The 16,086-nt window shown below is 47.1% G+C and overlaps 1 protein-coding gene across 1 annotated transcript in view; it reads right to left on the reverse strand.

Moving 5' to 3' along the window:
* Positions 1 to 16,086, reverse strand: part of SPON1 (spondin 1) — a 331,696-nt gene that overhangs the window by 20,224 nt on the left and 295,386 nt on the right. The window contains exon 7 of the mRNA XM_003122966.6: positions 4,137 to 4,201. Coding sequence (XP_003123014.4) covers positions 4,137 to 4,201 — 65 coding nt within the window. The remainder of the gene's footprint in view (positions 1 to 4,136; positions 4,202 to 16,086) is intronic.

The following is a 16,086-nucleotide window of genomic DNA, read 5'->3' on the forward strand; positions in this document are numbered from 1 at the left end:
TAGAGAACTTCGTTAATTTGATCTCAATTTCCTCTTTGGGATTTCAATTTTTATCACTTTTTCTGGCAAAGAAAGTTGATCTGGCCATACCATATGACAAAATGTATTATGAAGCATGCTAATTAAAATGGTGTAAGAGTTCCCACCATGTAACAGGGTTAAGAATCCAGCTGCAGGAGTGCCCATCGTGGTGCAGCAGAAACTAATCCAGTTAGGAACCACGAGGTTGCGGGTTCGATCCCTGGCCTCGCTCAGTGGGTTAAGGATCCAGTGTTGCCGTGAGCTGTGGTGTAGGTCGCATACATGGTTTGGGTGTAGTGTAGGCCAGTGGCTACAGCTCCGATTGGACCCCTAGCCTGGGAACCTCCATATGCCTCGGGTATGGCCCTAAAAAGACAAAAAAAAAAAAAAAAAAAAAGAAAGAAGAAGAAGAAGAATCCAACTGCAGTGGCTCAGGTCACTGCATAGGCATGGGTTCTAAATAGTCTGGTGCAGTGGGTTAATCAATCTGTTGTTGCAGCTGTGGCTTGGATTCAGTCCCTAGCCTGGGAATTTCCATATGTCGTGGGTGTGGCCATAAAAATAATAAAATAAAAGTGGTATAGTATTCAGGATAAGAAAGAAATATGTATATATCAGTGTCCAGAATGAAGATTCCAGAAACTTTAGATAAGGACTTATACAAAATAGAGGGGAGAGGAAAGATTGTGCAACAAGTAGAGTTGGACTAACAATTGAAGTTTTTTTAAAAAATAGAGGATTCACATCTAGTATTATACACACACAAAGCCCCCCAAACCACAAAAACTCAGTTAAATAGAAATCAACCTGATCATAGGAAAAAAGGTCAAGTTTTCTGATCTTTTAGAGAAAAGTTAATTTTCTCAGTTTTGAAACAATAAAAGCAATCATAAAAGCAACCAATTGAAATATATGTATATCAGCTAAAAACACCTGCACAATGGAAACAGGGGTATTGAATTAGAGGGAAAATGACATATTGGCAAAAACGTCTCCCTCTAGTGTGACTGACAAATGTTAACACCTGTGGTATGTCCAAATCTGTAAGAAAAAATACTACAATTCCTATAGATAAAGGGAAGTCATGAACAGACAACTGACACTAGAAAAATGAAAACCAAATGAAGACCTGGAGAGATGTTTTGCCTTTTACACTCAGAGAGTCAGTGTGGTGTGGGGAAGAACAAAGGGGGCTGGAAGAGACAGCTGGATCTGAACCTTGGTTCAGCCACGGATTAGCTGTGACAGTGGCTTTGACCTCATCTCCCTTTGCAGTTGCTCATCTGCCAAATGGGAGCATCTTCAGACCCACTTCCGGGCTTTCTGTGAGGAAATTGCTTATCCTCATGACGTCACATTATAGGACTTGGTAAATGTTGATTTCCTTCTCATTCAGCTTTACTAAACAGAACTTTCAAAAACACTGTCAAAGAGGCAATCAAGGACTTTTACGTTCCTTATAGAGACTTACTATCTCGTTCTAAATTATAGATCCATATCTTCACTGATCTAATTTAATTTCACTGGGGTCTCAGGTCCCCCATATGTTAAGTTCTCGCCCCTGTGCACCATCTCAGATAATCCCCACTAGCTTTTGAAGTTGCAGAAATTCAATCTTGACACTAGGGGGCGCTGGAGCCATTCACTAGGCTGAAGTTCTGTGTGGGTGGAGGAAGGTTTCAGTGAGGGTTCTGCCTTGGAAAACTGTTTATAACCTGGAGGCATCTAGGTTTCCGGGTCCATGTGGCCCATTAGATCTACTGCCTGCTTCTATAGTCCAAAGCCAATCTTCCTTTACAATCCCGAGGGCATTGATGGACCTGGGCAGGGGCTACAGGAGGCAGGGAGAGCCCTGGAAAATTCGTCTTTATTTGAGATGATGATGCCTCAGGCTTGCCTGGAACCAAATCTAAGGATCATTATAGGGCTCAGACCTCCAGAGGCATGGTTTCTGGAAAGGGTGACCAAGGCTCTATTTTACCTGTCCCTCATCTGTCTTAAAACAGGGATCATTGTCTAATCAAATGTTAATTAAACAGAATGGCTGGGGCTAATTAAGAGGACGCCAGCCTTTAGAGGATTCATTATAAGAAAGGGGATAAAAACTATTTTTAAAAGTTCGTAGCATTCAGACTAAACCCGAGGAACTGGCTGGTGGAAACGCAGCATTGATGTGCAGGAAACCTGGGCATTTTCTACTCAAGCGCTGGAGGGACTCAAGAAGGATGTGGGTTTGTTCAGAATTTGTCTTTCCTGTCTCTACCTGTGCTCTGGGCTGTCGGAGCCCACAGCTTGATTTATGGAGCTAAGACAAGTTAGCTGCTAATTTATTCATTCATGGCTGCCCTTTGAGACGTGGTCGTGGGGATAAAGACGAAGATCATTGAAAAACAAGTCAGTTTCGATGGGCAGGACCTCACAAAGTAGGTCACCCTGGCTTTCTACTGGCCTGAGGGAGGCTGGAATCCCATTAACCTCAATCGAGCAGGCTCCATGAGGAGGGGCAGGGCTGTTTCTGCAAAACAAAACTTGGCTGCATGTAGGCTTCCTAATTTGACTTCCTAATGAGATTTGGAAGAGGAAAGAGGAGACTGGGGTATGGGAAAACCAAAGGAAAATTCCTTTCCCTTAACAAGCTGGTGGCCCTGAGTGAGATGCTTTGGCTGTTTGGGAAGTCTGACTGTTGGCCATCAATGAATTCTGTTTCACTGAGGTCTCAGGAAGTCTGAGGGATAGGTGAAAGGTGGGAAGGTGTCCCCAAATATTTTTGAAAAGTTTTCAGAAAGTCTCTTCCATCTTAAAAAAGAAAGAAAGAAAGAGCTCCATTGATTCTCTCATGCCCTTGGAGCTACTGCCCAGCCTCTCTCTCCTTTCACAGTGAACTTCACAGAAGAGTTGTCTGTACTCACTGACTCCATAACCTCGCTTTCTGTTCACATTTCACCCTGTTCCAGGCTGTTTACCCTTCTCTCATTACTCAGCAGAAAGGATTCCCAATAAAGTCACTGATGATCTTCATGCTGATAAATTCCAACAGGCATTTTGCAGCTCTAACCTCCCTTGATCGCTCAGCTGCCCTACACACAGCTGACCACTCTCCCCTTCTTGAACGCTTTTTTCCCTAGGCTTCCCTGACACCCAGCTTCCTTCCCCAATCTCCTTGCTGCTCTTTTTTTGCTTCCTTTGAAGCCAAGTCCTCCTCTGCATTAAACGTGGGAGCTCCTCAGGAGCCCTTGACTCTCTCATTCTTAAGTTCTCTCCCATCCACGTCCTTGGTGGTAGTCTCTCACTCTTTGGTGACACTTGATTTTATATTTTATATTCTCCCCCTGACTTTCAGAGCTTTATAGTTTAACAGGTTTGTTTGTTTGTTTTTGTTTTTTAGGGCCGCACTTAGGGCATATGGAAGTTCCCAGGCTAGGGGTTGAATCGGAGCTGCAGCTGCCAGCCTGTGCCACAGACATAGCAACTCGGGATTCAAGCTATGTCTGTGACCTATGGCGCAGCCTGTGGATCCTTAACCCACTGAGCAAGGCCAGGAACCTACATTCTCATGGATACTAGTCGGGTTCGTTACTGCTAAGCCACAGAGGAACTCCTAAAAATTTTTTTTATTATAGTTGATTTACAGTGTTCTGTCAATTTCTGCTGTACAGTAAGGTGACCCAGTCATACATATACATGTACATATATATATACACATTCTTTTTCTCATATTATCTTCTATCATGTCTCAATTACAAGTGATTAGATATAGTCCCCTGTGCTGTACAATAGGACCTCATTGCTTATCCATTCGAAACGTAACAGTTTGCATCGACTAACCCCCGAATCCCAGTCCATCCCACTCCCTTCCATGTTCTTAATACCTGCAATGTCTGAGTGGGGACCTCTGAGGAGTTAAAGCCATGCGGACACTGAGACCAAGCCTGCATTTCCTGAAGAGGTAGGGGCCCTTGTGGTACTCCATGCATGGGCAGAGCCCCTCACCTGCTCAGCCACCTGAGAGGCAGTGCTGACTTTTACAATATAACTAGCACGTGGTGGCCAGTGGGTGGGTGGCTCCAAGTTCAAGGTGACGACAGGGGCTGGGCAGGGCCCTGTTTGCTACTTACACGTTGAGAGGCTGCCAGGCTGGCCACTGAGCTTTGGCCTTGATGACGGTGAGGACCTCATCGCTCTGGAAAAAAAAGACCACAGGTATTTAGTGAGAAGAGCAGGGATCAAGGAACAAGGGGGCTCTGACATGGTGACGTTGTCCAAGCCCCTGCCTTTACCTGCTGCTAACACTTTTCCCTGCCCAGGTGTGGAGCCATCTTGCCCCAGGATGGGGGACCCCTGGATCCCGGTGGTGGGGCTGCATCCAGGGTGCATGGTGCATCTGGACATCGATGGCCCACTGAGCCACTCCGAAGGTTTCCAGCTCAGACCCTTCTCCATGCGAGCCAGACTCTGACCGGCACCCTGCCTGGGATGGACAGAGTTCCACAGCATGTCCAGCCTGGAGGGAATGTCACACTTTTTGTGTCTAGGCACACACTGCTCCAGGCTACCTGGCGGCTATGACCTGACTCTGAGGCCTCTGCTGTCCAGCCTTACACACTGGACCAGACCCTCTTGGACAAAAAGGCCAAAGTGAAGCCTGGAGCCCACAGCCCTGTGCCACTCATGTTAGCCTGCTCTATTTTGCTTTGGACAGTGTGTTGGACACCCTCAAAGCTTGGGATCTTAAAAGAATTTTTCTGAGGAAGAATTTGCTAATTAACATTTGGAAGGAAAGCATTAAGTCATCATCCTGAGGGGGAAAAAATTAGAATTTTGTTAAACTTGCTTAACTTTACTTCAAGGTTTGTTGGGTTTTCTATTTTCAATTACACATGGAGGCGGAGGGGTACCATTGACTTTTCAAGACTTAAGCTTCCACAGGTCCAAATTCAGCTTTGGCTGGGGTTTCCCCAGAGCAGATTCAGCTGGCGCTGGAGCCCCCCTTTGACTAGCCTGGGCTCAGCGGTGCTCAGACACCACCCTCCACACTGCACAGAAAATCCTGGAATGTCACCAGCCGGGGCAGGTTTTGTTGCCAACTGGACAGATCTCTGAGTTCCAGAAGGGCAGAGACAGGCGTGTGCCTCAGTCCTTAGAGTTGTTCCTGCCAGTAGGTACCTTGATGAACTTCTCCTTAATTGGTGGGTACCTTGCCCAGAAAATCCCATAGCCCTGAGGGAATTGCATGCAAGGGGGAGGTCAAAGGGGCCTCCAGGATCGAGCCTAAAGTGCCTTTTTTTTTTTTTTTTTTGTCTTTTTAGGACCGCATCCACGGCATATGGAAGTTCCCAGGCTAGGGTCAAATTGGAGCTGTAGCAGCTGACCTAACCCACAGTCACAGCAACGCAGAATCTGAACCACATCTGAGATCTACACCACAGCTCACGGCAACGCTGGATCCTTAACCCACTGAGCGAGTCCAGGGGATGCGTCCTTACAGATGCTAGTCAGACTCGTTTCTATTGAGCCACTGTGGGAACTCCCCCAAAGTTTCTAATAAGGTCTGGCCTGGAGCACCTTGTCCATAGCCAGGGAAGGGGTTGTTGTGGGGGGAGGGCGCTGGAGCAGTTAGAGGGGATAGGAGCTCAGCCAGAGCCAGGGTGGCTTGGGTACCTACTTAGACGATCCTGGGTGCAGTGAGGGGTGAAAGTGAGGCCCATATGGCACCCCCTTCCCCCAGATGCTTGCCACTTGTTCTTCCCTGGGGGTTCCCCTTTGGGTCAGAAGAAAGGATCTGTGGATGCACAGATATCCCCACATTCACATGCAGGGAGAGCATTTCCAGGTCCCAGCTGAGTGTTTTACATTTCTCACGGGAGCCTTTGTTTGTTGAGAATGTATCCTTTACTCACTCCCCATACATGTTTGGTAAGTGACTGGGACAAGCCGACTGGCATGAAGTCACATGTGAGTGGTGACCTGTCTCCTGAAGGCCAGTACTGGTCTCCCGTGATCTAGGTTTCCTGTGCTCAGCTCACAGGTTCTGTGTCCCACACTGAGTTCCTCATCTTCCTCCAGGGGGCCCCAGTGGGCACATCCACCAGCCGCCTGCATCCCTCCCTCCCTCCCCGTCACAGCCCTCAGGTCCCAAGGTCCTCTGAGGTCACCGCCGCCGTAACATCTCTTCCTTCCACAGTCTCCTCGCAGGTTGCCCGTCTCCAGTATCTTCTTGCTTTTCCCCAGTCCGCCCTCCGCACTGCTGCAAATCTGACCATATCTCTTCCCTGCCTAGACCCTGCAGCAGCTCCCTGCAACTTCCATGGGGATTTCTGAATGCCTGAGTTTTGCCTACCTGGCCTGCATCATCTAGCTTTTTTCTTTGATTTTTAATTTCAGAATTATATATGCTTCTCGTGGAAAAATTTGGCATCACGGAAGCACACAATGTAAATGTTGAGCTTGTTTAGCATCGACCCTGCCTTCTGTAGAATGTTATAGTTTGGTACATATCATTCCAGACCTTTTACTATAGTTAGGTACTAGGTGGGTGTGCTTGTGTGTGTGTATATATATATATTTGTGTGTGTGTGTGTGTGTGTGCTTATATATTAAATAAAGCTTACTCCAAAATATAGATCAGTGGAACAGGATAGAAAACCGAGAACTAAACCTTTGCACCTACAGGCAACGGATCTATGACAAAGGAGGCAAGAATATACAATGGAAAAAAGACAGCCCTTCAATAAGTGGTGCTGAGACAACTGGGTATCCACATGCAAAAGAACGAAATGAGAACACTTCCTAACACCATAAAAAAAAAAACTCAAAATGGATTAAAGACCTAAATATAGGTCTATATTTAGACTATAAAACTCTTCAAGGAAAACATAGGCCAAACATTCTCTGACATAAACCACAGCAATATCTTCTCAGATCCACCTCTTAGAGTAATGACAGTAAAAACAAAAATAAACAAATGGGACTTAGTTAAACTTAAGTTTCTGCACAGCAAAAGAAACCCTAAACAAAACAGAAAGGCAACCCACAGAATGGGAGAAAATATTTGCAAATGAATTGACTGACAAGGGATTAATCTCCAAAATTTATAAACACCTCCTACCACTCAATACCAAAAAACCAAACAACCCCATCCAAAAATGGGCAGAGGATCTAAACAGACAGTTCTCCAAAGAAGACATCCAGATGGCCAAAAAACACATGAAAAGATGTTCAACATCATTCATTATTAGAGAAATGCAAATCAAAACCACTATGAGGTACCACCTTATACCATCGAGTGGCCATCATCAAAAAGTCTACAAACAATAAGAGCGGAGAGGGTGTGGAGAAAAAGGAACCCTATTACACTGTTGGTGGGATTGTAAATTGGTGCAACCACTGTGGAAAACAGTATGGAGATTCCTCAGAAAACTAAAAATAGAACCATCATTTGATCCAGCAATCCCACTCCTGGGCACCTATCCAGAGAAAACCATGACTCGCAAAGACACATGTACTCTGATGTTCATAGCAGCACTATTTGCAATAGCCAAGACATGGAAACAACGTAAATGTCCATTGACAGAGGAGTGGATCCAGAAGATGTGGTACATATACACAATGGAATATTACTCAGCCATTAAAAGGAATGAAATAATGGCATTTTTAGCAACATGGATGGATATAGAAATTACGTTTGGAGTTCCCGTTGTGGCACAGTGGTTAACGAATCTGCCTAGAAACCATGCGGTTGTGGGTTCGATCCCTGGCCTTGCTCCGTGGGTTAAGGATCTGGTGTTGCCGTGAGCTGTGGTGTAGGTTGCAGACTTGGCTCGGATCCCACGTTGCTGTGGCTGTGGCTGTGGCTGTGGCGTAGGCCGGTGGCTACAGCTCTGATTCGACCCCTAGCCTGGGAACCTCCATATGCCCCAGGAGCAGCCCTCGAAAAGGCAAAAAGACAAAAAAAAAAAAAAAAAAAGAAATTACGTTAAGTCAGACAATGAGACACCAACATCAAATGCTATCACTGACATGTGGAATCTGAAAAAAGGACACAATGAACTTCTTTGCAGAACAGATACTGACTCACAGACTTTGAAAAACTTATGGTTTCCAAAGGAGACAGGTTGGGGGGGATATGCTGGGGGTTTGGGATGGAAATGCTATAAAATTGGCTTGTGATGATCATTGTACAACTATAAAAGTAATAAATTCATTGAGTAATAATAATAAAAAAAGCTTATTCCCCTCAAATTGCATCATTCTGAATATCTTACTCTGCACCATGGGTTTTACAATTTTTTTTTTTCCTTGTCTTTTTAGGGCCACACCCGCGGCATATGGAGGTTCCTAGGCTAGAGGTCCAATTGGAGCTGTAACCTCTGGCCTACTCCACAGCCACAGCAATGCCAGATCCGAGCTCTGTCTGTGATCTACACCACAGCTCATGGCAACGCCAGATCCTTAACCCACTGAGCGAGGCCACGGATCAAACCTGTGTCCTCATGGATATTAGTCAGGTTCGTTTCCACTGAGCCAGGATGGCAACTCCAGAGTTTACATTTTTCCTTAATTATCATATGGGAAATTTTCCACATACCTATGGCATTGAAGATTTCTTTCTTGTTTTTTGTTTTTAAAGTGTTGAAGATCTTCCAGTTAGGGTAAGCCAGATCAAGACTTATGAAACAAAGATAACCAAGTATGGGATCTAAATACCTATAAATTGTTTTATCTCGTGGTTACACACCATCTGCATGATCAACAGCCTTATTGTTTCTTGCTGTGACCGTTCCTGTTATCCAATGAAATAAGAATGCAGGGACTTTCCTGAGAAAGTATTTAAAAAAACAAACATTTTTGGGAGTTCCTGTTGTGGCTCAGTGGTTAACGAGTCTGACTAGGAACGATGAGGTTGCGGGTTCGATCCCTGGCCTTGCTCAGTGGGTTAAGGATCCAGTATTGCCATGAGCTGTCGTGTAGACTGCAGATGCGGCTTGGATCCTGTGTTACTATGGCTCTGGCATAGGCTGGTGGCTACAGCTCCGATTAGACCCTTAGCCTGGGAACCTCCATATGCTTCGGGAGCGGCCCTAGAAAAGGCAAAAAGACAAAAACCAAATATTTCCTTGAAACATCAAAATTCTCTAGTAGAACCAAAGCCCTAGAGGATTGGAGAAGGTCTGGCTTGTTCATAGCTATATCCAGGTGTTGTGAATGCTCAGTCAACTGATGAAAAGGCAAAGCCACACCATTTTTTGGACATATGCATAGAATTCCAGAGCATGGATGTTCTCTAATTTATTTAACTGGCATTCGTGGTGGATATTTCATTGTTTTTCCACAAAGGATGCTATGATGAACATCTGTGTACACAGTTCCTCGGTGACAAGGTCCAGTGTCAGAGATTGGCAGGGATGATCAAAAGATGAAGCAAACTGACAATTTTGGTAGTGCCTAGCAAATTATTCTCCAAATGTTTGTACCAGTTGATACTCTAGCAGGAATGTATGTGAGCCAATGTTGTCACAACTTTGGGCACATTAATCTTTTGAATCTTTACTAATCCAGCAGGCAGGAAAATAGTGTGTTTGAGAGCATAAACCCTAGAGTCATACCTGAGTTCAAATCCTCACTGCATTGTGACTAGCTCTGTGTCCTCTTGCAGCTCTCTTGATGTCCCTTAGCTTTCTCATCTCTGAAATAGGGTTAAAAAGTGTATCTTCCACATGTTGTTATCAGTGGTCCTAAATGACACAATTCAAGTGAGGTGCTAACGCTATGCCTGCATTAGCATCCATATTAACCACAACTCTTATTATTTTCATTCAGGCCAAGCTGGTATTAGAATCAACTTGTACCACCTAAGCGCAGAGAAGGGAGTACACAGTTGCATCTACAAAGTCACAAAGCCTTAGGAGAATGTCCCCTTATGAAAAGGCTTATGTAGCTGGAGGAGCCTTGGATGGGGCACTGGAGCATCAGGTATTTTACATTCTGAATAATGAAAGGACATAAATTCAGAGTAAGCCACCCAAACTTGAGCCTTAAATTAAAAAAAACCAAAAAACAAAAAACCACCTTCTTTAACAAGTCTCTGAGGCCCAGAAAGGATCTTTCAAGAATCCTTAGTGTCCTTCTCCATCTCCTATAGGACTGTTTTCAAAGTGTTTCAGGGCACTCACAGTTCATGCCTGTTTGGATGACATTAGCACTTTTCCCAGAGAAATGCCAATTAAAAAACCTCCAAGACTTATGAAGGAGCATGTTAATGTGAGCAAAAGGAATATATACATGTGTGTAACTGGGTCACCTTGCTGTACAGTAGAAAACTGACAGAACACTGTAAACCAGCTATCACGGAAAAAATAAAAATCATTATATATATATATAAAACAACTAACCTCCAAGAAACCATGGAGTATATGTCTGTCTTCATGGGGGTGGGAGAGGGGTGGAGGGTAGAGGGCAGTGGGGTGCGGTTCTCTTTTGCTGCTTTTGATAAATATATTGTGAGGATGTCACAGCTGTACTCAGACTTCCTCACTATAGGTATCAAATAGGAATCACACAGCCTAAAACGGACCACAGGCTGAGGTCAGATCTGGAGGGAGGAGCCTCGTGTGGAGTAGAAACAGGCCTGGGACAGGTCAGAGGCAGCAATCACCTGGATGTCAGGAGATCAGTCTGAGCAGAGGAGACAGCCAGAGTGGGAGTCTAGGGGTCCAGTGGGGGCTGGTGTCTGAAAAGCTTACCCCACATGGATCCTCTGCTGCCCTCCGGAGCCAGCTCCCCAGGCGGAGAGCTCTGGCAAACCCACTGTGCTCACAGCCGACAGGTGAGCCTTTCCTCTCCCCCTGCCCTGCTCCTCACCTCCTCTCTGTTCCTGCACCTTCCTGGCTCCTGATCTTTTGTCTTCATCTCCCAGTCCTGAACCACAACCTGTGGCCTCCATCTTAAGGCCCCCTTTGCTCTGGGCGGCACCAAGGCTAAGTGTCCTTAACCAGAGCATGTCCTGCTCCAGACCAGCAGTCTAGGGGGCAGCCAACGTACCTCCTACCCCTGGGAAGAGAAATGGGATGCAGTCTATGGTCACAGAGGAAAGGAATCCAAAAAAGGAGAAACAATAATAATAACAACAATAAGAAAACTAATCTATTGTTTTTATATGCTAGGCACCCTGCTAATTACCTTATAGATAGTATCTGTTTTTTTTGGTCTTTTTGTCTTTTCTAGGGCCGCTCCTGCAGCATATGGAGGTTCCCAGGCTAGGGGTCGAATCGGAGCTGTAGCCGCCGGCCTACGCCAGAGCCACAGCAACTCAGGATCCGAGCCGAGTCTGCAACCTACACCACAGCTCATGGCAACACCGATCTCTAACCCACTGAGCAAGGCCAGGGATTGAACCCGCAACCTCATCGTTCCTAGTCAGATTCATTAACCACTGCACCACGACGGGAACTCCAGTTGGTATCTCATTAAATCCTTAGAACACATTCACAAGGTAGCCATATACTCTTTAATCCCCAGACACATAGTCAATGGCAGGTCTAGAGTTTAAACCACAGTCTGACTCTGAGGACCACACCTGTCGCCTTGGGAACCCAGGTGGAGGGGACTGGGAGGGTAAGCAGTGGGGCAGGAGAGCAGGGCTCTTTTGAAAGGTTGGCCCCACCCTCCCCCCACCTGTGCCTCCACTGCCTTTAAGGGCCTGTCCCAGCCTACCCTGAGTTCTGACTATTACAGCCACACTGGGGGATTATCAGACTGTGTTCACAATACATGGAAGGTTAACGCTGTCCTGAGAACGGCTTTTGATGAAGAGGGGGGAGTTCAGGGTCCTGGAGTTGGAGAGAAACTGCTACTACCAAAGACAAGGAAAGCCAGTGACATTAAATGCACGGGCAGGGATCCACAGGCATGCACGGAGAGACCCCCGCTCCATGGTGCATTTCCCCATGTATCAGCTTGCTTCTTAGGAAAACCTTTGGGAGTAACTACCATTTCATTTTGCTGATGAGGAAACAGAGGGACAGAGAGTCAAATGACTTGTAAAGACCCATCCAGGAACCATGATTCCAGGACAGATGAGTCTGACTCCAAAGCTCATGCTCTTTCCACTTTTCCTGATGATTCTTCCTCTTCATCTCCCCTTCGTCCCTCCCATATGTTGCTTGTTTTTCAACAAGACCATGGCTGCCCCTGGCTGATGGTTTTCTCCAAGGAGCCCTAGCTTTGAGGGACAGGGTCATCCGGTTGCCTCTGGAAGGGCAGCACCTGATATCTTGCGGGAAGACCCTGGAGAGCAGTGTTGGGTCCCTTTCTTTGCTTCTATCCTTTCCCAGAATTCTCACGAACCACCCGTTACAAATATCCTGATGGTTTCCACCTCTGAAGGGGACTTTTTCATCCCTCAGTGAGTGTCCTGGTGATGAACAGCAGGAAATGAGCCATTTTATGAGGTGATAATGGAGCTATAAGCATCTTTAAAATCAATTGGGCCCAACATCACCTCCCATCATTTCAACAGGCTCTGGGTTTATTGAAGCATAAATAAAAACAGATAGCGCATATCTGGTGGGGCTCTACAGTTTGCTCTGTAGCCTGCACCCCTCTCCACTGCCCAGCTCTTAGCTTCCGTGACCATTTGATGCAGCTGTCACTCCCTCTGCCTGCCTCTGGCATTTGCTGCCTTTGCATTTTCTTCTCACCTCATTCTTTCTCAATCTCCTTTGCTGACCTCCCACTTCATCTTCCTCCAAGCACTGAAGTGCCCCTGGATTCAAGCCTTTGGTGTGCTTCTCTTTTCTATCCATGTTGCCTTGGCAATTTCCTCCTGACTCATGCCTTAAAATACCAGCCAGAGGAGTTTCCACTGTGGCACAGTGGGTTAATGACCCAGCTTGTCTTTGGGCATTGGTGGTTCAAACCCAGCATGTCTGAAACCAAACTCCTCATCATCCCTTCCCCAAACCCGGTCGCTCTCTTTTTTCCTGTAACATTAAATGGCAATGACCTTCCTTCCAGTTTCTCACCCTTGATGCTTCTTTCTCTCATACTCCACATCTGATTCTTGAGCACCTATGTCAACTCCACTTTTAAAATGTATTCATAGGAGTTCCTGTCGTGGCGTGGCGGAAATGAATCTGACTAGGAACCATGAGGTTGCGGGTTCACTCCTTGACCTCGCTCAGTGGGTTAAGGATCCGGCATTGCCATGAGCTGTGGTGGAGGTTGCAGATGCAGCTCTGATCTGGCGTTGCTGTGGCTCTGGCATAGGCTGGCAGCTGTAGCTCTGATTTGAACCCTGGCCTGGGAACCTCCATATGCTGCGGGTACGGCCCTAAAAAGACAAAAAAAAAAAAAAAAAAGTCAAAACAGCAGTTCCCTGCCCCACCCTCAACCTGGAACGCTCCCCTAACTTTATCTGATTATCTTTTCTCTGTAACATTTGTCACCATCCTATATGTTGTATACTTTGTATACTTACTTTTTCTTGTGGAGCTCTCCCTGCTGGAACAGGCATTCCATGTAGGCAAAGTCTTTTGCACCACTGTACTCTCAGTGTTTTGAACTGTGCTTGGCGTGTGCTCAGTCAATATTTGCTGGATGAGGAGTTCCCATCGTGGCTCAGTGGAAGAGAGTGTGACTAGCATCCATGAGGACACAGATTCCATCTCTGGCCTTGCTCAGTGGGTTAGGGATCTGGCGTGGCTGTGGCTGTGGTGTAGGCTGGCAGCTACAACTCCGATTCAACCCCTAGCCTGGAAATCTCCATATGCCATAGGTGCAGACCTAAAAAGACAAAAAAAAAAAAAAAAAAATTTGCTGGATGAACAAGACACTGTGTTGAGGAAGGGCCTGGTGTCCTTCCGAGTCCCGGCTCACTTGGACTTGACTCCACAGTGCTGGGTGTGGCCAGAGCTGGTTACAGTGACACTGATGGACCTGAGTGTGGAGCTGGTGGGCACTGGAAGAGGTGGGGGCGAGTGGCAGCCAAAGAACTCTGCTAGGCTGCTGGGAAGTAGAAGGAGGGCGAAGAGACAGGACACGAGGCCACTTTGGGAACCATGGTCAGAGCTCACAGGCTCTGAATCTGCCTCAGATGGACACCCCAGTGACCTAGGCTGGCTGTTTCTAAGTGCCCAGGGCACACCTTGACCCCAGCAGGTAGCTGCCATCACAAGTTGCTGGCTGATGAGCTATTTCAAAGCCAGAGGAGGTATCTGAAGCCCATTAACAGAGCCACAAGAAGATGATGTGGTTTCACAGAAGCATCTCACATTCAATTTCTTTTTATTTCTTTTCAAACACAGCCTGTAATTCCTATGGGAAAATTGCATAATACCCACAGATAATAATTTTCCCATGAGACAGTTTTGTGTGAGCAGCTTAGCATTACTGAAGCGGGAGAGGAAGGGCTCACTAGAGTCGCCTGGGCCCGCCCGCTGCCCCTGCACCCACATCTGACCCCGGCAGGTGGGGGGCTCTGAGGATGGGTAGCACCCCATGACCTGAGGGAGACGGCCAATCTCCATGTGCCGCTGTTACCACAGGAAAAGAGTTAGCTTGTTCGTTGGTGACCAGAGTGCCAACGCTGGGCTTCCCTTCCTTTTCTGGACTTCCATGGTGTCCTTTATTTATTTATTTTTTAAATTTTTTTGTCTTTTTGCTTTTTCTAGGGCCGCTCCTGTGGCATATGGAGGTTCCCAGGCTAGGGGTCTAATCAGAGCTGTAGCCGCTGGCCTACACCACAGCCACGGCACACGGGATCCAAGCTGAGTCTGCAACCTCCACCACAGCTCACAGCAACTCTGGATCCTCAACCCACTGAGCAAGGCCAAGGATCAAACCTGCAACCTCATGGTTCCTACTCAGATTCGTTAACCACTGATCCATGACAGGAACTCCTCCATGCTGTCCTTTAGAATGCTTATGACAGTCTGCCTCTCCTCCAAGTCCAACAGGGACCTGAAGGGGTCCAGAGGGCATGAATCTACCTCCCATCCCACCAGTCCCTCCACACCTGCTCTTCCTAGGCCACCTCCCCACCATCTACTCAATCTCCAGTAATTGGAAAAGCATTAGGGGAGTTCCCATTTTGGCTCCATGGTAACAAATCCGACTAGCATCCATGAGGATGCGGGTTTGATTCCTGGCCTCGCTCAGTGGGTTAGGATCCAGCATTGCCATTTCCACGAGCTGTGGCGTAGGTCCAAATGCGGCTGGGATCCTGTGCTGCTGTGGCTGTGGTGTAGGCCAGCAGCTATAGCTCCGATTTGACCCCTAGCCTGGGAACTTCCATATGCTGCAGGTGTGGCCCTAAAAAGACAAAGAAAAGAAAAGCATTAGGGCTGGGGCCAGAGCAGAGAAGTAAAAAAGGGCCAGGCAGGGTGACATTCAGACATGATGCTGGTGAGAGGATGCTAAGCCCAGGCTGTCTGCTTCCCAACAGGCGGGGCTGCAATGAAGCCCAGGCGAAGAGCCAGCCTGTAAGTAACCTTGGCAGCACCCCCAGCCCTGCCCCGTGGGAACGTCCCTGGGGGTCTTAAAGGTGTAGCACTCACACTCCTTGCCCCTCTTCCCTGTCTCCCTCTCCTCTCCTTCCTCTGAAGGGAGCTCCCCTCTAGTCCTGAGAGTCACTGTTAGAGCAGGGGCTGGACTGCATCCTCCCTGTGTCTCCAGCACTAGCCTGGTCTGGGAAGGTATATAAGGAATGATTTAGGAATGAATAATGGATTAGTTAATTCAGCAATTAATTAATGACAAGCTAGAGGAAGCCTCTGGCCTTTGCTGCCCTCCCAGAGGGGTCCTGGGGGCACTCTTGCCAGTGCTGTGGGACTGGGCTGCCGCACGAGGATCTGATTTATGTGTGTAGAGGGTTCTGATGACGGGGGTGGGGGAGGAAACTGTGGTTGGGTGGGAGCTGCGACAGTCAGGCCACACTGGGCCAGGAGAGAGCAATGGAGGGGGTGGGAAGGTGTCCGGTGCAAGACATGATTTTAAAGGGAGAAGCAACAGGATCTGCTGATGGATTGGATGGGGAGTGCAAAACAAAGAGGGGTCAAGGATGACTCCTAG

The sequence above is a fragment of the Sus scrofa genome, chromosome 2 (genome assembly GCF_000003025.6).
Source record: "Sus scrofa isolate TJ Tabasco breed Duroc chromosome 2, Sscrofa11.1, whole genome shotgun sequence".
Classification (NCBI taxonomy): domain Eukaryota; kingdom Metazoa; phylum Chordata; class Mammalia; order Artiodactyla; family Suidae; genus Sus; species Sus scrofa.